This window comes from Equus quagga, chromosome 3, assembly GCF_021613505.1.
Source record: "Equus quagga isolate Etosha38 chromosome 3, UCLA_HA_Equagga_1.0, whole genome shotgun sequence".
NCBI lineage: Eukaryota > Metazoa > Chordata > Mammalia > Perissodactyla > Equidae > Equus > Equus quagga.
The window spans coordinates 3,244,680-3,269,309 of record NC_060269.1 but is presented as its reverse complement, the minus strand read 5'-3'; the positions used below and the strand labels follow the sequence as shown (position 1 = coordinate 3,269,309).

The 24,630-nt window shown below is 44.1% G+C and overlaps 1 protein-coding gene across 2 annotated transcripts in view; it reads left to right on the top strand.

Moving 5' to 3' along the window:
- The window catches only part of PAPSS1 (3'-phosphoadenosine 5'-phosphosulfate synthase 1), an 89,052-nt gene that overhangs the window by 619 nt on the left and 63,803 nt on the right, over positions 1-24,630 (top strand). Inside the window, exons 1-4 of one of the 2 annotated variants that reach the window (XM_046655699.1) lie at positions 7,792-7,921; positions 11,909-12,023; positions 16,924-17,159; positions 22,218-22,356. In XM_046655699.1, the coding sequence (XP_046511655.1) occupies positions 11,912-12,023; positions 16,924-17,159; positions 22,218-22,356 (487 nt within the window). In that variant the 5' untranslated portion in view covers positions 7,792-7,921; positions 11,909-11,911. Of the gene's footprint in view, positions 1-7,791; positions 7,922-11,908; positions 12,024-16,923; positions 17,160-22,217; positions 22,357-24,630 lie in introns of those variants that run through there. The other variant, XM_046655698.1, reaches the window with a different exon arrangement.

Sequence of the window (24,630 nt, the reverse complement as noted above, 5' to 3'; positions counted from 1 at the left end):
TCATGAGCTGAGGCTGCCCTGAACTGAGGTTCTTTGTGGCTCGGTGTTGAGTTGGAATATCCGGCAAATAACATGGGGTTTTACAGACTCGATTCCTGGAGTCAGTAAGGTGTGGGAAGACTAATGGTTTATAACGTTTAGCAACGACTGCCAGTTGGCTCTGATGGTCGAGGGGTTTGTCCTCATCAGCTTGCTTCCTTCCCTAATTATTCTTGCGTAAGAAACAGACTCGAGCTAAGAGTGTAAGTGCAGAGCGGGGTGGGGTGGGGGCGTGGTGTCCAACTTAGGCGTCTGGAAAAGCACTGGTTTTAGGTTTAGATAGAAATTTTTATTTCACGGTACAACAAAATTAGGTTTCAATGCGTCATTACCCTTGTTGAGTCAAGGAAAGATGAAGCTCTTTCAGGCAGATGTTCATTTGCGGTCATTAATTTACATAGTTGTTGTTATCAAGGACTTTCACCTGATTCCTGTCTCCTCCTCGTTATTTGACTCTTCCTCAGATGATAAGGAGGGAAGGGAGATGAGAGGCGAAGTACAGCATTGAAGGATCACTGGACTGCTGGCCTGGCCTCGGTTCCGCCCTGCCGTTGACCAGCTGTGTGCTCTTTTTTAAACCTCCGTTGACTTAAGAAGCGTGTAGCGTGTACTTCACGGGGCCGTTTTGAGGGATAAAGAAGATAATGGATTTGAAAGTGCACTGAAACCACTGCCGTGAAACGTTTGATATTGCTCCTGTAACCTTGAGTATTTCCTGGTTAGGGAAATGAGGTTGACCAAATTAGGGTATTTACAGATAATTTGTTCCACCATCCCTAGCTCATTTATTTACTATTCCATTTGCCAAATAAGTGCATATTCTCTGTAGAGAACTGTGCTCCACGTGGAAAAGATGAAGAATGAGGGCCTCCGTGCTTGCTTTCTGGTGCCCATGGCCTGGTGGGGATTGTCAGTGGCATTACCAGGGGATGAGTGTATCATTGCGGACCACAGACTGGTTGGTATGTATGGGTGTGAGATACAAGTTTTATCACAATTTGGAGGAGAGATTATTTTAGCTTGGGTGTTTTGGGGGGGGTTTCGGGGAAGAAATGTGCTCAGATTTCTGAGGAAGAGAGGAACTGTGATAAAAGCCTGGGAATAAGACTTAATATTGTTAATTTTTTTTTCAGGAACAATGAAGAGTCCTGTTTAACTACTCTGGAGAGTTTTTTGTTGAAGAGTGGGATAACATTGAATAGATAAGATGGGGCTAGGTTACGTAGTTGTTAATGTTTGGCTGCTGTGTTAAGGCTTGATTCTGTGGGAGATTTTTCATGAGGCTAAAATTCTTAATTTTCTGGGCCCTGTCAGTCTTTCTGCACCCCAATAGGGAACGCCCACCGTATTTCCCTCTCACATATTTAACTAATAGGCACATGACAAAATTGGTATTCCAGAGTCTGCCGAAGAGCTTAGACTCTGTTAGAGCCCAGATGTGAAGCCCTGGAGAACAGAGGGTTACAGTGGGGTTTAAATGAGTTAATAGATTTGAAGCATGCCTGGAGCATGAGCACTAGTTAAGGTGTTCTTGTCGTTATTTATTCATCCAGGGTTAGGGGAGAAGGGCCAGACTAAGGTGGTGGTGGGAGTAGAGGAGTAGATGCATTAAAAACACTCAAGGAAGAGTGAGGAGGATGTGACTCAGGGCATGAAAGAGGGAGGCGTGTTGAAAGGTGCTCGTGAGACTTCGGGCCTGGGAAATGGGAGAAAGGTTGTGACGAGCAAGGAGATTAGGAAGTAGGTTAGGGGTTGGGGTGAGGGGGATAGTAGTTACACACTGGAGAGAGTTTACCTTGTGCCAGGTACATCTGAAATGTTTTACCTAAATTAACTTACTGAATCTTTGCAACATTTCTTAGGTAGGTGTCACAAGAGACAGTGGTTTGAAGCAAAGACGCAGAGCTGACTGCCTGGGCTCGAATCTGGGCTCCACTATTTGCTAACCATGTAACCTTTGGCTAGGTACTCACTCAGTTTCTCTGTGCCACAGTTTGCTCATCTATAAAATGGGAATGATGGCCTCACAGGGATATTGTCAAGATTAAGGGAGTTAAGCTATGAAAAATGCTTAGAACAGTGTCTGGCCTCCAGTAAGTGTTGTGTGTTAGCTCTTATTGTTACATTATCTTCTTTATTAGAAGTAGTATCTCCATTTTATAAAAGAAGAAAGTGAGGCACAGCGACGGCATAAAGCTTCTTAGTGGTGGATCCAGTTTAAAGCATGCTGTATTCGAAGGGACAGCCTTAGTAGAGATAGTCTATAGCTCAGTGCTATCCAACAGAAATATAAAGTCAGCCACATATGTAATTTAAAATTTAAAATTTTCTAGAGGCCACGTTAAAAAAAGTAAAAAGAAACAGGTTGAAATAAATTTCAATAGTATGTTTTGGTTTACCCAATATATCCAAAATACTATTTCAACATAAATATTTTTTCAATATACTATAGGTTCAGTACTGTCATAATCAATAGAAGATTATTAAAAAGATATGCTACCTTTTTTTTTTGGTACTAGGTCTTCCTAACCTGGAGCATATTTTGTACTTAAAACACATCTCAATTCAGACTAACCCCATTTCAAATACCCAGTAAGGACATGTGGACAGCACAGCTCTAGGAATTAAGTTAGGTTAAGCTTAGAACTAAAGATTTGATAGTAAAATTTGACTTAGAGAATATAAAGAGAGAAATGTGAGACCAAGTCCTAGGCTTTGGGAATTATCTCCTATTAAGGAGCAGATAAAAGAAGTGGGTTCCTGGGAGATATAGGCAAAGAGGTAGGAAAATGTGTTCAGAGCAGGGGAACATTGTGAGTGTATTCAGTATTACGAAAGATGTCTCCATATGTCTACAAGGACAGTGAAGAAAAATCAGGAATGAACTTGCCCCTTTACTCTCCTGTTACCTCAGTCTCACAAAGTGTCGGATGTAACGAATATCATCCTCCATTTGATTGAACCTTTCTCCAGTGGAACCAGTTTCATCTGCCCTTAGAGAGTGTGTTAGTTGGGTTGAGGGAATGGAGAGCACTCAGTTCAGACCCACGTGTCAGTCACCCATTTTGTAGGCTCACGTTGGTTCAAATCCCTTGCTTGGACCTGCCGTCCTGGCAAGTTGGATCAGAATGGTCTGAAATCGGACGTGACATTCAGAAGTCTCTGTCTGGATGCCTTTCCATTCCCCTCCCTCCCACTGCTCCCCAAATTTCCACTGCTCTGGATCTCCAGCCCCAGCTTTCCTTCCACACCTTACATCATGATTTGACACAAACCTTTCCTTCTGCCTGGTGTACCAGTTATCCTTTATCACCAGCTGAAATCTTCAGAGCCTTGGGCTGCTTTCTCTTAATGATGTGGCTCACACTTGTACACACTCTTGTATATGGACTGAATTGCTTTAGCACCTCTGTATTGTGTTGCACTCTGCTATTATGGTGTATCGTGCAATCATATTTCATTATAGACGTCTTGTGTCCACACAGAGTTCCTCCTGATATGATAGGATGGGGATAAGAGGTACTGTACAGAGTAAGCTTGGATCTTAAAAGTCTTAGATAACTTATTCATGTCTTAGCACAGCTTAAGAAAGAGAAGACGCTCCATATGTGGTGGGATTCAGATGATAGTTTTGTCACTTACCACCTTTGTGATCTTGGGCATCTTACCTAACTCCTTGGGCCTCAATGTCCTCATTTGTAATAATGGGGATAATAAAACATACCTTATAGTGGAGTTAACAGTGCATACCTCATAGGGTTTTAGTGAGGTTTAAATAGGTCATATATTTAAAGCACGATGGTGCCTGTCATGTGAGCACTATCTCAGGTGTTCTTGTTGTTACGGTTCATTGATTTGTGAAATATTTAACAGCTGCTTTGCATGTGTCTTTGTTCCAGGTGCTGGGGATGCAGTGGTAGAGACAGAAAAGGGTCCTGTTCTCATGGATAGTATGTTCTACCTGGGAGAGAGTTAATTAGAAAGCAAACAAATAAATGAATGAGATAGTTTTCCCTTTCTCCAGTTCCACCTTTTCTGAACAGTTTGTCCCTTGTACTGTTAGATGCCTTTCACAGAAGGCCAGCAGCCCGTTCTGGATTTTGGGGAAGACTGAGGTGGTGCAAAAATGAAAGAGGAATGCAGAAATGGAACACACAGCATATCAGAAGCCAAACCAGAGGATAGTGCAGTCGTGCGTTGCTTAATGATGGGATATGTTGTGACATGCGTTGTTAGGTGATTTCGTGGTTGTGCGAACATCATAGAGTGAACTGAAGGGGAACAAAATTTGCCACACCAAAATGTGTCTCTCTAACATGAGGATTATTTTAGGCTGATTATTTTTAAGAAATAAAAGACTCAGAAGTTTTTCTTGTTACCACCCCCTTAATTGCCTAAAAGAATTCAGATTAAAAAAACGTGTCTCAGGAAGCAAGCTGTCACCTTAGCATAACATGAACTAAATGGTGGACAGGGAGGAACCCAGAAAAGCCTGTTGGGCTCCCTTCTCTGTTCTTCCGTTTCTTTGTGGCCAAACACACACTTGTTTTCCAATCGTTTGCTCCTTTTCACCTACCTGTGAATTGCCTTCCTTCCCTTTGAAGTCCCTGACTCTCCCCACCCCCATCTTCTTTTGTCTTTAGCAGAGGATGGTATTTAAGGTGGTGGCTTTGGCTCTTTTGGCAAGTTATTCAGTTTTCCTGGGTTTCTCCCATGTATACATGTTAGTAAACTCTTGTTTGTTTTATTCCTGTTAATCTGTCTCATGTCAATTTAATTCTTAGACCAGACAGAAGAACCTAAAAGGGTAGGGGAAAAGCTCCTCCTCCCCATAGTACTTACACAGACCTGGCTGGTACAGCCTACTACACACCTAGGCTGTGTGGGACTCATCTTCTGGGAGCACCGTCATATACGTGGTCTGTCGTTGACTGAAATGTTGTTATGTGGTGCACGACTGTATGTTCTTCAGAGCATTGGCCTGGCTGTGTCGGGGCAGACAGTGATTTCCCTACTCCAGAAGCGAGGGAGATGGTGCTGGAAAAATTGCCTACATAGGGAAAGCTGGATTTCTATCAAGACTGTACTCTGGATGTTGACTAACAACAGGAACAAGAATGACGGCACCGTCTAGGTTGGCATTGTCCAGTCCTGTAGCTACTAGCCACATGTAGCAACTTAAATTTAAAGTAAAAAAGTCTGTTCCTTAGTTGCACTAGCCACATCTCAAGTTGACATTGGCACGTGTAGCTAGGGGCCACTGTATTGGAAAGCGCAATATAAAGCATTTTCATCATCTCAGAAAGTTCTTTTGGACAGGGCAGGTCTAGATAGTAACTTGGGGATGGCTACCAACATTTTTTTCCTACTTATCTGTATATTTATTTATTCACGTATTTATTTTTACTTTCTTTTCAGAGCAAGGAAATTTCAGGAGATAGTGGCTACTTTGGAATCACGTTTTGGGCAGTTCTGCAGCCCTGGCTTCTTACAGAGGACCTGGCAATGTTAGCCTTTCTTTAGCATAGTTGCTTCTCTAAGTTTGACGTGTGAAATAAGCTTCTCCAGCCTGGCTCTGTGTTGAATTTTGAGGAGTAGTTCTCTGCTCCGGTGGTTCTCAACCAGGTAAAATTTTGCCACCCCCAGGGGGTGTTTGGCAATATCTGAAGACGTTTTTGGTTGTTACACTTGCATGAGTTGGAGGTGGTGCTTCTGACCTCTGTTGGGTAGAGGCCATCAAGGCTGTTGAACATCCCCCCATGCACAGGACAGCTCCCACAGCAGATTATCTGGTCCAAAAAGTCCTTAATGCTAAAGTTGAGAAAACCTCTGCTTTGCTTTGAGTAAGAAAAAGGGGGGAAAATTACTTAAGTCTGAAATGCAGAAGTAGTAATTTGCAATAAAATCCAATTGATAATAGCATTTTCTCTTCCACCAGCCTGGAAGTTACCATCCCTTGCTCTGAGATGGGTCACTTACCTGTAGCCTACCTGTCAATAAGACAGTAAAACCCCAATCCTGACTGTTTTGAAAGCAAATTACTAAGTAATTAGTTCACATGAAGAGAACAGCATTTCTTTTTGGTATTTACCTGCGTGGTAACTATTTTTGTGGAATATCCTTTCCTAAGGACATTGTCCTTTACCAAATAAGTTTTAACTGAGTATAAATAGTGAAAATATTAGATGTTACTGATAGAAGTCCTGTTTCTGGCTTTAGATGAATGCAGCCATTGTTCAGGCTCCTTTCCCTATTCTTCTCTCTAGTTTTTTTGATGCTTGCATCCCTTCCCTATGTCTTTATCTTTCATATGTTTAATTGTGCAACTCAGGGTTTTCAGTGTATTCACAGAGTTGTACAGCCATCACAATATCTAATTTTAGAACATTTTCATCACCTCCAAAGAAAACCCTGTACCCTTAGCAGTCATTCCCTGTCCCCCCAGCCCTTCCCCGTAACCAGTAATCTACTTTCTGTCTCTGGATTTCTTTATTCTCGACTTTCTTATAAATGGAATCTTATGGTGTGTGGCCTTTTGTGTCTGACTTCTCTCACTTAGCGTGATGTTTTCAGAGTTCATCCATGTCGTAGCAAGGATCAGTTCTTCATTTATGTAGTTGAATGGTATTCCGTTGTGTGCATAGACCACATGTTGTTCATTCGTCAGTTGGTGGACACTGGAGTTGTTTCTCCTCTTTGGCTGTTGTGAATAATGCTGCCATGAACATTCATGTACGAGTTTTTGTGTGCATTCTCACATGGTTTTAGTAGTTTATTTCAACCTCTGAGGTAGACATTAGTGTATTTTTGGCTGTCCGGTCTCTGAACCCCCTTCATATGTGTGGAGAATGCCCTGCTCTCATCATGGTGGGAGGCAGGGGTCTGTCACAGTGTAGTATTTTCTTTTTCTGTCTGTGGTTGGTGTCCTTCTCTGAAATATTTTGTTCTGTTTTGTCTCTAGTATCTGGAGGGGATCCACAATGACCAAATACTGAATGAACAGGAGTCCTTGACTCGTTTCTGACATCTAGGAATCTCTTAGGTCTGGAGTTCCCACCTGGAGGTCCTCCAGGATCCTCCCTTCTGAAAATACTGATATTTTAAAAAAATCGATTAAATAGATATTTAAATATTATTTAACGTTTAAAACAGAATAGTTGGAGAGAAAAAAATGCCTCTGCATGGGGAGTGATGGCCAGGAATGTGCGATCCTCACTTTTGCTGTTTGTCTTTGACTTGTTAATGTTCAAAAGACTAATTTCACTTATCAGTAACTGAGCTAAAGGTTTTAGTTATCAGTCAGTCTGCGAGTTAAGTTTGTAGAATGCACAGGAAATGCACATCACAGACATCAGACACCATGTGACAATAGCCTGGTAAAAGGAATGAGAGTCATTTAGTCCCACATGTAGAAAGGGAGTGAATTCTCTGGAAATGAGTTGTCCTGCTTCTGCTAGACAAGATTTCTAATTTCAGTCATCATTTCATTTGCAAGTCATACTTTGAAATAAATGCCTTGTATCTAACTTCTAGTGAGCACTGACTAGGAACAAGAAAGGAGGTTAGCACTGTGGAAAATACAAAGAACTACCTCCTAGGGCTTGACCGACCCTCCTAAGGAGGTCAAAACGTGTATGCACAAAAGACGTCTAAACATATCAAACAGTCCGTAGATATCAGACGAGTGCGCCGGGCAGTGAGTGTTCCGGGAACTGCCTGACTGTGTGTACAAAAGCCAGGTGACTGTTGCTGCAAACCACCCAGATTGTTGGGAAAGAAGCCGTGAGCCCAATTTCTCTGCCCTATGGATAGAAACTAGGCCACTGAAGGCTCTGAGACAGGACCGTGGAGTCGGAAGGAGACAAGCTGCTCTAGGCCCTTGGTGAGTCACCCGTGTTGTGTTTTTCCCACAGGGTGATAGGAAGGATTTGGGCAGAGTGGGTGGACGAGGAAGGGGATGGAGGAGACTGCCTGCCGAGCGGCCTCTGCCCTCCGCCCGGTTCACCGCACACCCACCACCTTGCGGTGCCAGAAGCCTTACAAAGCGCTCTGTGGTTTACTCTGAAAAGCTGGGAGGGAGGGGGACGTGGCAAATCTTTTTTAATATGAAAAATATCAAACATACATAAGCCTCCTTATTCTCAGATTGCCGTGTTTGCTACGAGAATCTTTTAAAATGTAGGTGGCAAGACACCCCAGGAGAGCATTCTTCTCTAGTGATTACAACGGGCGGTCTCTGCGCATGCTGTCTTCTCTCTCATCCATATCCTCAGCAGCTTATAGCTTGTCAAATAATTTCTGTACGTTCTACTCAATTTAGTAAGAAAAGCAGACGACATGTTATAGGCCCAACATGAATTTAAATTCATTAGATACGTGCTTCTTCTTGCCTGAAAGCAGAGTGACTTGGAAAGAGTCCCCAGACAAAATGAGCGAGTCAGACAGGTTCTGCAAATGTCGTTGGGGAGCTTGTGCAGGGCCCTGCCCGCTGCTCCCCCTCCCCTTCCAGATTCCGAGGGGCAGGGGTGCGTCTCCCCTGTCCATGAGGAGGGTTGTGGGGGGAGAGGTGGGAAAAGAGATCCCAAACTCCAGGACCTTCTCCGGCAGACCAGTTTTAGAAAGGAGGACATGAGAGAGTTGAGACCTGGATGGAAATACGTTCTACGAAGTCCAGGCTATGTACCTACAGGGGTGTCTGTTCCCCATTTTGAAGACTGCTGGGCCAAACCACAGCCCTGGATGGATCGTCTCCGACATTCCGTGCCTCTGCCTGTGCCACTGACGTGGCTGCTGAAAATACGCTGTCATGGTGACTGGTCTTGCTTTAAATTCATGATGATGGACTTCAGACGAGTCCTTCAGGCTGTCCCCCGTCATTTTAGGTTTTCCTAGTCACTCTTCCACTTTTCTTTGCACTTGCTGGTCCCTCTGTCTGAGGGGTGCTTTCCCCGAGAGGTCATCAAAGGTCTTAAATGTCCTCTTTTTGGTGAAGCCTTCCCTGACCATCCTGTCCAGATTTTCAGCATCACTCCTCTGATGTTTCTTCACATTTTTTGCTTTATTTACTTTTTTCCCCTCTTTGATACTTATTCCTATCTAACTTATATAATTTACTTATTTATCTTGGTGGTACCCGTACCCCCCTATCTCTCCTGTTAGTCCACTGGTTCTCAAACTTGAACTTTTATCAGAATCCCTTGGGAGGTTTTAAAATACAGATTGTTTGGGCCCCAGCCCAGAGTTTCTGACCCAGTAGGCCTGGGCCAGGACCTCAGCATTTGCATTGCTGACGGTTCCCAGGAGACACTGAGGGGGCTGGTCAGGGGCCACACTCTGAGAACCTCTGCTCGAGGAGTGAGAACTCGATGAACTCGTGAGGACAGTGGCTGTTGTTGGTGTCGTTGGCTTCTGTTTCATCAGCACCTGGAAGAAGGTCAGGTGTGTCCTGTGCATTCAGTAAATATTTTTGAATGACTGATGAATAAAACTGTCTTGAAAAATAAGATTCATAGCAGTATCATACACAAACACCCTATCAAAACAATGCTGACACATTTTATAAAGACATAACTTGTTGAAAAGAACCTAAATTTTTTTTTCTCCATAGGAAGAGAGAATAGAGGCTATGTGATTCATTTTTTTTTCTTTAGAAAATAGCTTTGAGATATAATTTGCATACCATTCAATTCACCTGCTTAAAATGTACAGTTCACTGGTTTTTAGTATATTGACAGAGTTGTGCAACCATACCACAATCAGTTTTAGAGTATTTTGATCACCCCGAGAAAGAACCCTGTGCCTGTTAGCAGTCACTCTCCATTCCCCCTCAACCTCCTAGGCTGAGGCCACCACTAATCTCCTTTCTGTCTCTATAGAGTTCCTGTTCTGGGAGGTTCACATAATGGAATTACACTTAGCATAATGTTTTTGAGGCTCATCCATGTCGTAGCATGTATCAATACTTCGTTCCTTTTTATTGCCAAACCATATTCCATTGTGTTGATATACCATAAAACTTTTAAAATATCTTATCTATCTGATTATCACTTGATGGACAATTGAGTTTCCACTTTTTGGCTTTTATGAGTAATGCTGCCATGAACGTATATGTACAAGTTTTGTGTGGACATGTTTTCATTTCTTATGAGAGTGTGTTTAGGAGTGGAATTGTTTGGTCATATGGTAACTTTATATGTAATATTTTGCAAAACTGCTGTTTTGCAAAGTGGCTATGGTATTGTACCTTCCCACTAGCAAGAATGTGTGAGGATTCCAGTTCTCCTTATCCTCACCAGCACTTGTCTTTTTTGGTCTTGGTTTTTTGTGCTGAGGAAGATTTGCCCTGAGCTGACATCCATGCCAGTCTTCCTCTGTTTTCAGTATGTGGGCCGCCAGCCCAGCGTGGCCCTCATGGAGCTTGTCTGTATTTTTGATTCCAGCCATCCTCGTGGGTGTATAGTGGTATCTACCTGTGTTTTTTTTTTTTAAAGATTGGCACCTGAACTAACAACTGTTGCCAGTCTTCTTTTTTTTTTTTCCCCTGCTTTTTCTCCCCAAATCCCCCTGGTACGTATTTGCATATTTTAGTTGTGGGTCCTTTTATCTGTGCTGTGTGGGACGCTGCCTCAGCATGGCCTAATGAGTGGTGCCATGTCCATGCCCAGGATCCAAACCGGTGAAATCCTGGGCCACCCAAGTGGGGCGCGTGAACTTAACCAGTCGGCCACGGGGCCGGCCCACTACCTGTGGTTTTGATTTGCATTTCTCTGTGGCAAATGAGGTGGAACATCTTTTCATGTGTTTACTCATTGTTGGTATTTATTCTTTGGAGAAATGCCTGTTCAGATCCTTTGAGGCCTTTGTAATTTTATGTCCTTTTGTTTAAGAAGAAGAAAATTTGGGAGAACAACAGTTATGTTCACTTGTTTTGTGGAATAACCACAAATAATAACCAATACATTCCACTTTTTTTTTTTTTTTTTCTCAAAGATTTTATTTTTTCCTTTTTCTCCCCAAAGCCCCCCGGTACATAGTTATGCATTCTTCGTTGTGGGTTCTTCTAGTTGTGGCATGTGGGACGCTGCCTCAGCGTGGTCTGATGAGCAGTGCCATGTCCGCGCCCAGGATTCGAACTAACGAAACACTGGGCCGCCTGCAGCGGAGCGCGCGAACTTAACCACTCGGCCACGGGGCCAGCCCCAATACATTCCACTTTTTCACCATGCCTTTCATGATCCCAGCAGACACCTCTTCCACACAGGCGTCTGCTCGTATGCCAGCTTCTCAGAGGCCCGTCTTGACCGTCTCGTATAAGGGGCACTCAGCCCCCACCTCCCCTTCCAGTCTTCTCCTGTTTTATTTTCTATAGGGTACTGTCACTCTCTGACATTATAACTGAGTTTTGTTGGCTTGTCTCCCCAGTGGCATGTAAGCTCAGCGAGGGTGTGGACCCTGCTCTGTTCGCTTGGTGTACTAGTAGGGCCTCCGTAAATATTGGCTGAGTGAGTGAATGGTTGCATGAATGAATGAGTGAGAAGACTTGGACTCTGGAGTCCACCCCTCACTAGTTATGGGAAGTTGGGCAAGTATTTAACTTTTCTCAGGTTCAACGTCTTCATCTATAAAACCACAGTAGTAAGAGTTGCCGTGTCCCTGAGTGGCTGTGAGTGTCAAATTAATTGATGTATGTAAAGGACTAAACACTGTGCCAGATGCTCTGAAGAAAGAAAGACTGTTAGTTTTCATCTTTTTCCTTGCTTTTGGCATATTCCTTAGGATGATAATTGTATGTTTGCAGGGAATGTGTGTTTACCTTTTAAAGGACTCAGGTGAACCTGAATTTATTCTTTCTTTCTTTCTTTTTTTCCAGGGCATGCAGAGAGCGACTAATGTCACCTATCAAGCTCACCATGTCAGCAGGAACAAGAGGGGTCAGGTGGTGGGGACCAGAGGTGGCTTTCGTGGCTGCACAGTTTGGCTCACAGGTACAGTCAAGAGATAAACCAGTTTTTCAAAAGTGGTGTTTATAGACAGCCTTGAACTAGGAGTAAGCGTGTTTAGATTTTGAGTTCTGTTCTTCTATCTGGAGCATCATAACATGTAACTGATAAAGTTGCTTAATAATAACATATTTCCTTTTGGTAATTCCTTTTTGTTTATAGAACTGCTGGTAAAATAGAGAGGAAAAACCAGAGTGCATCTTAAAACTATCTTCTATTTGTTAACTCCATTGCCTTCTGTAAACGTGTGTGGAGATAAGACCTGGATTCTGCATTCAAGAAGCTAATAATGAAACCATATGAAGAGAGAGAATGAGTGATAAAGAGTTCACATCATCAGTTTCCATCATTCAGCTTTTGCTTTCGCCTCTGATTGGTTCTTCTGTTGGTTTTCCCATGGCCTCTGTTTGGGCTTAGCCGTTAACAGGCCAGTGAGAGGGTAAACTGGTCCAGGTTTTGAGGTAGCTTTAAAAATGGTGGATCCGTTCACTTCTGTGAATTGTATTTAAAATTTTGATACATCTCACCAAATTGCTCACTAAAATGTTATAGTGTCTGTTTTTACTCTCCCACTAACAGTGTGGGAGAGGGTCCATTTTCCAATGTCTTTGTCGTCACTGGACATGACCAGTCCTTAAAATTTTGCTGATTGGCAAAAAGCAACATTCCATTTTCTGTTTTTTTAAATTACATTTTTCAGTTTTAGATAGGTCTGTCTGGTTTTGTATGAAAGAAGACAACACACTCAAATCCTTTCCATCTCTTCGTTCTTAAGTTTAGATTGTTGAATTGTTACTTTCCTATCATCCAGGTTTGTACCAGTTATATTCTGTTCTTGAATCTTAAATTTCCATGATTGTTTGTATTTGACTTCTATGAGTGAAATTGGTTCAGTACTTACCAGTTCCCCATCACTTCCTTGATTATGCCAGGTCCACTCAGGAGCTCTTTATTTGAGTCAAGTTTTCATTGTATTTCATTGTTAAGTAGTTTTTATAAGATGGTCTTCCCTTGGGTTCTGAATTCCCAGAGTTTTTATGTCTGAGAGTGTCTGCCTAACTTTTCCAACAACTTGGCTGGGTAAAATATATATTCGGTTCATACTTTCTTTCTCTTGGAGTTCTTTAAACATTACCACATTGTCTTCTGGTATTAAATGGTGTTGTGAAGAAGTGTGAGACTAAGCTCACGTTTTTTCCCTTCTCTTTAGGAGCTTTCCTTTTTTCATCTGGATTCTTGAAGAATTCTTTCTTTTCCTGTATTTTCCTAGAATTTTGTCATTCTCCACTCAGGCCGTTTATCCACCTGCATTTGGTTTTAGGGGGTAGTGAGAGGGAGGGATCCATTTTCTTTCTTAACCATGTGGGTGATCAGTTGTCCCAGGAGCGTATATTGATGAGGGTATCCTTTTTCTCTGATTGCAATGCCAGCTGTCATAGATCAGTTTTCACTTATCTATGGATTTGTTTCTGGGCTCTCTGATCTGTTCCACCTGTATGCTTGGCTCTTATTCCTGTTATTGCCACACTGTTTTAATTACCCATTTTTATAGGTCTTGAAGTCCAGTGGAGTATGTCCTCTTACCTATTCTTCATCAGGAGTGTCTTGACTTTTAAAAAAATTTTTGGCTCTTTGTCTATTGTATAAGTTTTTAATTGGTTTAACTAATTCCCCCAAAACCCTGCTGGGATTTGATTTGGGATTGCATTATATCTAAAGGTCGTTTTTGGGGAAAATTGACCTTTAGAATCTTGGATACTCCTTTTCTTTTTTTCTTTTCTTTTAAAGATTGGCACCTGAGCTAACATCTGTGGCCAATCTTTTTTTTTGCTTTCCTTCTTCTTCCGAAAGGCCCCCGAGGATATAGTTCTATGTTCTAGTTGTGGGTCCTTCTAGTTGTGCCATGTGGGACGCCACCTCAGCATGGCCTGATGAGCGGTGCCATGTCCGCACACAGGATCCAAACCAGCCAAGCTCTGGGCCACCAAAGTGGAGTGTGCGAACTTAACCACTTGGCCACTGGGTCAGCCCCTGGGTACTCCTTTTGTTGAACATGGTATATTCCATTTATTTTACCACTGATGATGCTTATAAATACTGTTTATCCTATTTTTTCGTGCTTGCTTTATGGTCTAGTATGTAATCAGTTTCCATAGATGTGTGTTTGAAAACAGCGTGTGTTCCTGTAATGTGTGCAATATTCTGTGTGTGTTCGTTACATCCAGCTTGTTAATTATTTTGTCAAGTCTTCTGTAGCTTTCACTATTTTTTTGATGATGTTATTGGAAATGGAAGTCAAGATTTCTTGCAGTTCAGTAACCTAACAGGGACCTCTCAAGGTGTTGAGTGGTTTGTGTGCCATTTTCCTGCAATACGGTTTGCCTTTTCTCAGGTTTTATTTCAGATAAACTTTCTTCTTTTGTGTTTTCACATTATTTGGTGTATTAGTTTTCCAGGGCTGCTGAAGCAAATCACCATAATGTGAATGGCTTCAAACAACAGAAATTTATTCCCTCACAGTTCTGGAGGTAGGAGTCTGAAATCTAGGTGTTGGCAGTTGGTCATTCTCTGCCCTAAGGGAGAAGCTGTTCCTGCCTGTCCAGGTGTCCCTTGGCTTGCAGACACCTCACTTATCTCCTCTGAGTCACACCAGCTTCTTTTCTCTGTGTCTTCACATGGTCTTCTTATAAGGACAGCGATCATTGGATTTAGGGCCCACCCGAATCCTGTATGACCTCATCTTAACTAATTAATTCAGAAAGACTATGTCCAAATAAGGTTACATTCTGAAGTTCCATATGGACATGAGTTTTTGGGGGCACGCTATTCAAGCCAGTACAGTTGTTTTCTCTCCTTCGGGTATGCTGTTTATTCTTATCTTAGTTTTGGGTTGTCTGTCTTGCATTATCTATTAATTTTCTCCAACTGCTTTAATTTCTTTGCGTTTTTGTCTATGGTCACTGTAACCATCTCAATGAAAGCTATGTCAGTAGTTTAATTTTCAGCAGTGTCTATTTTTACACTGTTTCAAGTTAAATATATACGTAAAAATATATATAAATACACATGTATGTATAAACTGACACTTTTATTGTAATTTAGGTTGTCTTTGTTGTATAAAAAGTTTAGGGTTTCAGGGTTTTTTCTTCCTGATACTTGGTAGTATCAGTATTTATGACTGGTAGTTAAAAATAATAACAAAAAACCCCAGAACAACCTGCTCCTCCCCACCGTCTATCTCTGTTCCAGTTATTGCTGCTGTGTAACAGATTATCCAGAACCTAGTGGTGTCACAGCCATTTTAGTCTGCTTCTCGTTTTGTAGATGAGCGCTGCGGGAGGGCTCAGCTGCGTAGTTGCACATGTGTCTTGCCTGGTCACGGTCGTGCTGGCACGGGCTGCTGTCCTCTGACGGCTCAGGTGGGCTGGCGTCCACTGTGACCTCCTGAGGTGATGCTGCCTGTCTGCTGGGAGCTTAGCCAACTGAGCCTGTGGACTGAAGAAGATCACACACACACACACACAAGCCTGTGCACAGGAAGATCACACCTTCCTGAGCTCTTTAGCTTGGTGATCTCAGTGTGTGTAGTAGCTAGCTTCTCCCACATGGAGCGTCCAAAGAGGCTGTACAGCCTCTTCTGGCCCAGCCTTGGAAGTCACACATCATCACTTTCACTACACTTTTGGCTACAGGCGAGTCCCGAGGCCAGCTCAGATTCAAGGGCAGGGAGTTAGACTCTCCCTCTTGATGTGACAGTGGCAGTGTCGCATTGTAGAAGAGCTTGCAGGATGGCCAATTCCATTGTGACCATCTTTTGAAAATACAGTCTGCTATACTCATAGTAATGTAACTTTAATATGTAAAGCAACTAACGCTGTATTGATCCTCTGAACGTATCCTCTTTTTTTTTGTTTTGGTGAGGCAGATTGGTCTTGAGCTAACATCTCTTACTAATCTTCCTCTTTCTGCTGCAGGAAGATTGTCCCTGAGCTAACAGCTGTGCCAGTCTTCCTCTGTTTTATATGTGGGACACCACCACAGCATGGCTTGATGAGCAGTGTGTAGGTCTGCGCCCGGGATTTGAACACTTGAACCCTGGGCTGCTGAAGTGGAGTGTGTGAACTTAACCACTATGCCACTGGGCTCGCCCCTCATCATCTTTTCTAATTTTTTTCAGTAAGCCTTCCAGATTATGATAACTTCTTTCAAGAGCATCAGTACATTAGACTTCAGTATTTTGTCTGTTGCCTTGTAACTGCCTTAGTTATGAATTCTGTAATTACACCAGGGTGGCAGGTGTTAGTGCATAAATGTGCTCCATCCTTCTCCTTTACTTCTGGTTGTTCAGTGAGTCAGCATGGGTAGACGAAGGTGAGCTGAATGAGGACATTCTCTCAAGGTTGATTATGTTATAAAGTGGACTCCCAGGTACTTCCATCCTGGTGGTCTGTGAGAGGTGACGATCCTAGGGTATAGACTTAACTCTCTAAGATTTCCCTTACTTACGTCCTTTCTTTTTCTCCCCTTCCCGTAAGTAATTTGGACATATAGCTTTGTTTTAAAATTGGCGTGCAGCTTTAGAATAGTGGTAACAAGAGGACAAAGTGAATATGTACCTAACCGTGTCCGATGTGAAAGTTGATTAAGCCTGTGAAGCTCGTCATAGATTTCTAGGAAACCCTTGGGCATAGACAAGAGTTACTAAGAACATAAATGCTTTTTAAAACTATAGGTGTTTTTCTAGATAAGTGGTAAATCGTACAGAGAATTATCGGATAAGAATGTTGCTGAGAGACTGCTATGAATAATGAGTACCGTCAAGCCTGTGCTTACAGTTGCTCATTACTCAGTGGTGTGTGGAGTCTGATGGTCTGTCTGGTTTCAGGCTTGTCTGGAGCGGGGAAGACCACGGTGAGCATGGCCCTGGAGGAGTACTTGGTTTGCCATGGGATCCCATGCTACACTTTGGATGGGGACAACATTCGTCAAGGTCTCAATAAGAATCTTGGCTTTAGTCCTGAAGACAGAGAAGAGAATGTTCGCCGCATCGCAGAAGTTGCCAAACTGTTTGCAGACGCTGGCTTGGTGTGCATCACAAGTTTTATATCGCCTTATACTCAGGTGTGTGGCTCTGTGCCATTCATTGCTCTTCTGCTTACGTTGGTTGAGAAGATGGCATCAGGCAAAGCAAATAGTTTAAACATTGACAGGTGCTTTGAGGCTAAATCCAAATTAAAATAATTAACCTACAACATTTTTGTGCTGCAACTTTCTGTGTAAATTCATTTTTGATAAAACCTATAAAAATCTGCTGCAAAGTGAACCAAAGTTATTGGCCTCTGGCCAATGGCTAAATTATTTCAAGCTTGACTTTTCAATTCAATAAACCTGTAGTAAATACTTGACATTTATCAGACACTAGAGAAAGTCTTAAGTTTCTTAGCACGTGTCCTGCTGTGGCTGCTTTGCTCACAATTCTAGGGCCTCATCTCTCATCACACCCTTCCTCTTGTTTTAGAGACTGTAGCAGGACTGATTCACTTTTTTCTGTTTCTCTGAAAAGGTTGCGTTTCTCACTGTGAGATTTTTGGACACCCCCCACCCCCCTCCGCCCCAGAAGGCGCTCTCTCCTTCCTCCTGTGCCTCTCTTCTCAGCACCAGCACCACTCTGCCTGGTCGTGCTTTGAGCCTCAGGTCAGGTATCTGACCTAGGTGCTAGGTCTCTCTCCTCCTGAGACCTTCCCTTCCTCCTTCAGCCTTCATTGGGTACCTGTCCTGGGTGCCCTTCTTAGTGTCCCTTAACACATAGTTTTATAGTCACCACTTCGTTGATTGGTGATGTGAAGAGCAGCAGCAGCAGCAGTAGTAATAATAATAATAACAATGATAATAGCAACTAACATTTATGGAACACTTACAATTACCGGTAATTGTTTTCAAGTGCTCTTATCTGAACTAACTCCTGTAGTTCTCTCGACAAGGAAGGTAGAGGTGAGGAAACGGAGGTGTCAGTTACCCGAGGGCACACACTCCCTGGCAGAGCAAGGATTTGCATGCAGATGGGCTGTCGCTGGAGTCCATGCTCCTGCCCACCCCAGTTTGCTGCCTCTAAACCCCACCGGCTTGTTGAGGGCTGGGACTGTGTCATATTTATCTTTGTAATCTTAGTGTCAAGCCCTGTTCCTGGAACCCGATAGATAGTTAGTGTTTGTTAGTCAATAGCGTGGCCCCTTAGGAAGTCCAGACATCACACAGCAGGCCAGGTAGTGTAGAGGGTAAAGGCTGGGGCTCTGGAGGCAGACACAGTGGGCTGAAATCTCGGCCCTGCCAGTTCCCGTCAGACCTCGGCCAGTTCAGCTCACCCTCCGAGCTCAGGGAGCGCCTGCCTCATCGGGGTGCTCGGAGGACTAGTTAAGTCCTGCTTTCCGAGCTCTCAGCACAGCGCCTGTGTAGTAAGTATTCAGTAAATGTCATGAATAATAGCACAGTTCCAGTACTGTATCATGAACAAGTTTGGATGGTTACTTAGACTTTTTTAAAAACAAAACAAAATTCAAGCTGTAAGAGTTATAGATAAGTATCAGATTGAGTGTTAATCGTACAGGTTGACTTAATTGAACCGTAGCAGGAGTTCCAAAAGGTTCTGTGAGGACTTGCTACTTTGTCCCTGAAATGGTGGGATCAGTGTCAACACATCAGTTTAAAGTGTATTGATAATGAATTGTATAAGCAGCATGAGAGTTATATAGAGTTCCTGAGTCCTTGGATATGAACAGTTTTCATAGTTATAAAATAGTGGTATTCTTGCACCTTCTGGGAATTGTTGCTATTGTTGGAAAAGGAGCAAGTTGGTAAGACCTGATTTGGAGAGCTGTCAGCTGAGACCTGGGTGTCTGAAAGTGTCTGCTGATCTGCTCTTTGGCCCCTGGTTTCCATAGTGTGGAGCAGCAGGATGATTGTTAATCTCATCTCTGAGAAGAAGAGGCTTGCACTCCACTTGGGGCATGTCAGAATCCACGACAAGAGGTGGATTGAACCATATAATGCAGGATGTGTGTAGTTTTCTATGTCACCACTGAAGTTGGGCATCTTCGTTCTAAAGGTAAGCCTGATAGTTCCTACCCTTAAGGGTTTGGTAGCTAGTCTGGTGGGAATGTAGAGATGTGAACAGTTAACGGTGTCTGGAGGCAGGTTATTAGGTAAATGTATAGAAAAGGTGCTGCGAGGAGTCACAGAGGAGGTGCTGCTTGAAGGGCAGGGAGGGTGAGTCAGAGCATCCCAGGCAGACTGAGGAAGAAAGCTGTTTCGTGCAGGGGGCAGTGCGGTATTCGCAAAAGCATGGAAGTCAGGCTGAGGGAGCTTGGTCTCCTGGGGAACCGTAGGTAGTCTGGTATGACTGCTCTGCAGGGTGAGTGTGAGGGCAGGTGAAGCCAGAGTGGTTTGCAGAGGTCTGATGATGAGCTCTGGACTGCTCAGGATTTTGCCCCTCAGGCAGTTAACAGTTTGAGATCGTACTTGGAAATGGCATCATTGGGTTTGCATCTTAGTGAGGTCATCCTCGAAGCCTGGAATGAGCATGGCTGGAGGTGGGAGACTAGTTAGGAGGCTTTTGGAGTGGATTCCAGCAGCAGCAATGGGGTTAGAAAAGATGGACCTGTTTCAGGGCTCTTGAGCCTGTAGCATCTACAGGACGCTGTGCCTGGTTGATTGCTGCTTTTGAGGGGAAATGAAGGATGGTGCTTTCCAAATAGAAGGTGGTGTCACTGAGTTAGAAAATACAGGGTGGGAAGGGAGGAGATGAGTATTTCATTTTAGGTGGGTTAAGTTTGAAGTGCTGGTGGAGTGAAGATGACACCTGGATTGTTGGAAAATTAGTTCTGGAGCTCAGGAAAGTAGAATTGAGATTCAGAGTTAGGAATCATTGACTTTATTAGTTGACAGCTAGAAGTTGAGTATACAGAATGAGAAGAGAGCCCCTCATGGAAACTTAGAAACACCTTGATTTAAGAGGACAGTTGGGGTGATCACAGTTGCTCTGCCAGACGCTAAGGGTCAGAGCTCACGACGTGATTTCAGTATATCAGAATGAGATCTGTGACAGAGGTGCATAGTGGGTTCGCTGAGAACCCAGAGGAAGCAAGGGCCCTTGGTCAGCTGGGGGTGCATGGAAGGCTTCCTGGAGGATGTCACCGTGGAGCGCGCTGTGAGGGAGCATGTGGCTTTAGCTGGAAGAGAGCAGTGGAGTGTTTCTGGCAGGGGAGATGGCAAAGGTGTATGGTCCAGCCTTGTGGCCCAGGCAGGTCTTAATTATTAATGGAGCACCAAGTGCATGACTGAGAATGGCGGGGCCAGGTAAAGACGGCCCGGTCCTCACACTAAGGAGCCTGGATTTTACCCTGGTGATGGTGGGAAGTTTAGTGACACGGTCAGATTTGCATCTTCTGTCATCCTGGGGACAGTGTAGAGCAGGCCGTGGAGCAGATCAAATCTAGAAGCCGGCCAACTGATTAAAAGAGTGTTGCAGTTGTCCAGACAAGAGAAATGAGGTTGAACTAGGGAGTAGGGGAGAAGCACAAAGTGGGTTGGTGTAATATTTAGAGGAAAGTCTGAAGGACTTTGTGACAGAATGCATGTGGCAGGCAAAAGGAAGGAACCTGAACATTCTCGGGACTCTGGGTGGATAGCGTTGTCATTCTTGGATTTGGGCAGCGTAGGTGGGAATGCAAGCTTGGGAGAAGGAGATTGGATGTGGTTTTGCCATGTTGAGGGTGAGGTACCTGTGGGATAACCAGGTGGGTATCTTTAGGGACGTTGGAAATGTGTCTTTTATCAGGAGGGCAGGCTCAGGCTTCACTGTAGGTGTCTGTGCTGTAGTTTACGCCGTGAAGGCGGTTGGGAAAGGTACCCAAGGACTGCGTCCTCTGAGCAGTGGGCTCCTGGGAATGTGAGCAGCTCTAGTGTTTAAGGGGTGGGAGAAGTAGGAGGAGCCCAGGGGAGCCTGCACAGGAATGATCAGGATAGCCTTAGAGGAGTACGTGGGGTTGGTCCGGTGAAATGCACCAGCAAGTCCTGGTAATGTAAAGATCGAAAAGTGCCCGTGATTAAGAATTTTTGTATGATTTGCAAGTTCATTTGTTTTTAATGGATGAGAGTGACTTATACTTGTTTGTTGCCAGGGGAGAGGCCAGTGGAGAGGGATGAGGCTGAAGATCTCAGATGGAGTAGGGCTGATGGCTAGAGCAAGGTCCGTGAGAGGGCAGGGGTTTGGAGTCTGAAGGAGGAGCGACAGGAGGGAGGGAGAGAAGGGTTGTTGGGGATGTAGCTCCATTTCTAATATGGCAGAGAGGAGATTGAGGGCATTCATGCCCGGGGGTTATCTTTTTGAAATGGAGGTATGGTCACCTGGTAGGAGTGGAAGTAGGAATAGTTGTTAGAGATGCCACAGGAAAGGTGGCGAGGGCTCGCCTGAGCTGTGTGGGGATAGAACGGTGGAAGTTGTGGGGCTAGCTTTGAGGGTGCTGGTGCTGCCTTGTACACAGAGTATGAATGTGGAGCTGCACTGGAGATCGGCAGGGTGAGTGGATCCTCAAGGGGGCACGTGGGACTTGCAAGGAAACAGTGTTCCAGAGGACAGGGTGGAGAGAGTTTAGACTGAGCAACGAGGGTGATTACCAGAGTTAGAGGTAGGGGCTGTGTAGAAAAGTAGTTTTGGGAGTGCTAGAGATGAGAAGTGGCTGCAGGAGTCTGCGTTTGGCGAGCGGTTAAATTAGCCTCAGGTTCTAAATGGACCTTTTGTGAAGCTGCTTTCACACCCGCTCAGGCTGAGGTTGAATGTGGTGTAGAGAGCAGCCTGATGGCGCCTGCAGTCGAGCTGGGCTTTGGCTCAGGTTCCTCATAACTTTAGGTGAAAGTGTTTATGGGGCATCTGTTGTTTCCCCTCCTGTAACTCCCCAGTACCTTGGATTTTTAGGATAGTACGCCTTTTAAAATTGTTGCGAAGAGTGGATATGTTAACCTTTAATTTCTTGGATTTGCTTTTTTCAGTTTCTATTTTAAAAATATAAATTAAATTTTGTCTATTTTCCATCAGTTCAGACGAAAGGCACTTTTACGTGTCCTTGATATTAATATAGTACCTTTGATTCGTATAAGCACTTTTTATTATGTCTTTTTCCTAAGGATCGCAACAATGCAAGGCAAATTCATGAGGGTGCAAGTTTACCTTTTTTTGAAGTATTTGTTGATGCTCCACTGCATGTTTGTGAACAGAGGGATGTCAAAGGACTCTACAAAAAAGCACGGGCTGGAGAAATTAAAGGTAAGTGGTATTTTTTCCTAGTTGCTTTTTTTTTGGCTTGAGGAAGTTTAGCCCTGAGCTAAGAGCCGTCCCAGTCTTCCTCCACTTTGTGTGTGGATTACCACCACAGCATGGCTGACGAGCGGTGTAGGTCCATGCCCAGGATCCGAGCCTGGACCCCGGGCCACTGAAGCAGAGCGCACCGAACTTGACCACTGTGCCACCAGGCCCGCCCCCTAGTTTCCTTTTGCTTAGCTGTCTTATACGAACCGTACCCAAGACTGATCTTTTCTACGAGATTGTGAGAGTTTGGATGACTCGGAGCCCTTTGAGAAGAGAAAGTCTTGCCACAGCTGTGTCTCTCAGGCCCAGCAGCAGCACCTGCACTGTGGGCACCGAGTGAGGACTCTTGGTCAGGTCAGAATCCCACTCACAAGTTGGAGTTTGGAGGGTTGGGACTTAGGGGTGGGTGGAAACCTACTTGATATAATTAGGTGCCTAGTATTAGACTGGATATCAGTTGATAGCTGCTGCCACTTTTGGGGGGATGAGGGTGAGGAAGATTGGCCCTGAGCCAATATCTATTGCCAATCCTCCTCTTTTTCTTGAAGAAGATTGGCCCTGAGCTAACATCTGTGCCAGTCTTCCTCTGTGTTTTCTTATGTGGGATGCTGCCACAGCATGGCTTGATTAGCAGTGTGTAGGTCCCTACCTGGGATCCGAACCCATGAACCCCAGGCTCCAAAGCAGAGTGTACAAGCTCAACCACTATGCCACGGGGTCAGCCCCTGCTGCCACTTCTCTTCTTTTTGTTCCAGTGAAAATGTAGGAAATTCCGTAGCTAATGGGAAAAATGCCTGAATTATAAGCATCTTGAGAGCGAAGACTGTGTCTTGTTCTCTTTTGTATCGTGTTGCTTGGGATGGTCCCTTATTCATTCTGAGTACAATTGTTGGATTAGATTGATTTAACATATCATTGATTCCATCAAAATATATGCACCTGGCTTTTTAGGTTTTCTGATCTCTCAGAGTTTCAACTGTGATGAACATTTGGACAGAGAGACATTTAGAACCTGTCTGCTGTGGCCTTTGATCCCAGTCCTATTGTTTATCTTCTAGACATCCTTTGATGTTAGTCCTGTAATTGTCATCAGAACCAGAGGACATGCCAGCGTTAAAGAAAAATCAAAGATAGATGACTCAGTCACTGTTGTTTAGGGGTCCGTGATTCATGCCGGTAACTTTTGTTTGCCTTCCCAGCAGGGAGAGTGATGGCCTAGGGCTGTCACGGGAGCTCCCAGGAGCATTCAGCTTCTGGCCCCGAAAGGAAAAGGTGGGACAGCAAGGAAAACCTTGTCGCTCTGGGCTCTTCTCTATTTGGACCTGGGAATGCTTTAGCAATTCCATGGGGCCAGTTCCACCTGCCGTGGTGAAATCTTGTTCCCAGGGCAGGTTGACCTCCAGTCATGCCGCCACAGAAACTCCGCTTCCCCTTTCAGCTGGCACTTGCTCAGAGAGAGCAGGCCGCCTGACCTGAGTAATGTATGACAACTGGAGGGAACCAGTCTCACCCGTGACCTTCTGCATTACCCTCTCTGTTGATGGCCAGTTTTCCCTTCAGTGTGTGGTAATAGAGATTTGGATCTCTGATCGGGATCCTGAAGTCTAAATCTTTTACTTGTTCAGTTGTAGTCAGTTGTGTTGTTCCTGCAAGGATGGATTGGTGAGGGGGTGAGGTTTGTCTGCCCTGCTGGCGTAAGCTCCTTGTGAGCAGAGGCATCTTGAACCTTTTTGTGTCTTTAGAACCCAGCACAGTGTGAGGCTCAGAGCATGATACCCAGCACTCAGGCAGTAAGTGCTTGCTGATGGATGAGAAGGGGGAGTGGAAAGCGGATGTTGAACACACGTTATCGATCCTTTTCTATTTGCAAGGTTCACGTTTGGTCCCAGGGACGCAAAGATGAATAAGACCGCAGGCAGAGCACCTTGAGTCACTAGAGTTTGCCTTCTCTATCTGGGGGTGTGTTTGTGTTAGTTTAGTTTCTGTGTTACTTGTTTACTTCCCCGAGTGTTTCTGAGTTCCTCTGGTTAAACATTGATAAGACGTTCCTTAGGACAATATATGTGTGTGTGCTCATGTTTATTTTGGGTTTGCTGTGGTGCTAGAGTTCCTAGTTGTAGAGTTGTTTGTTTTAAAAAAGTCATTTACTCATTGTCAGAACGGTGCTTAAAGGGTTGCCTATCGATGCTCCCCTTCAGTGTTGGAGAGCTGGCTGGTAAGTGTGCAAGGACG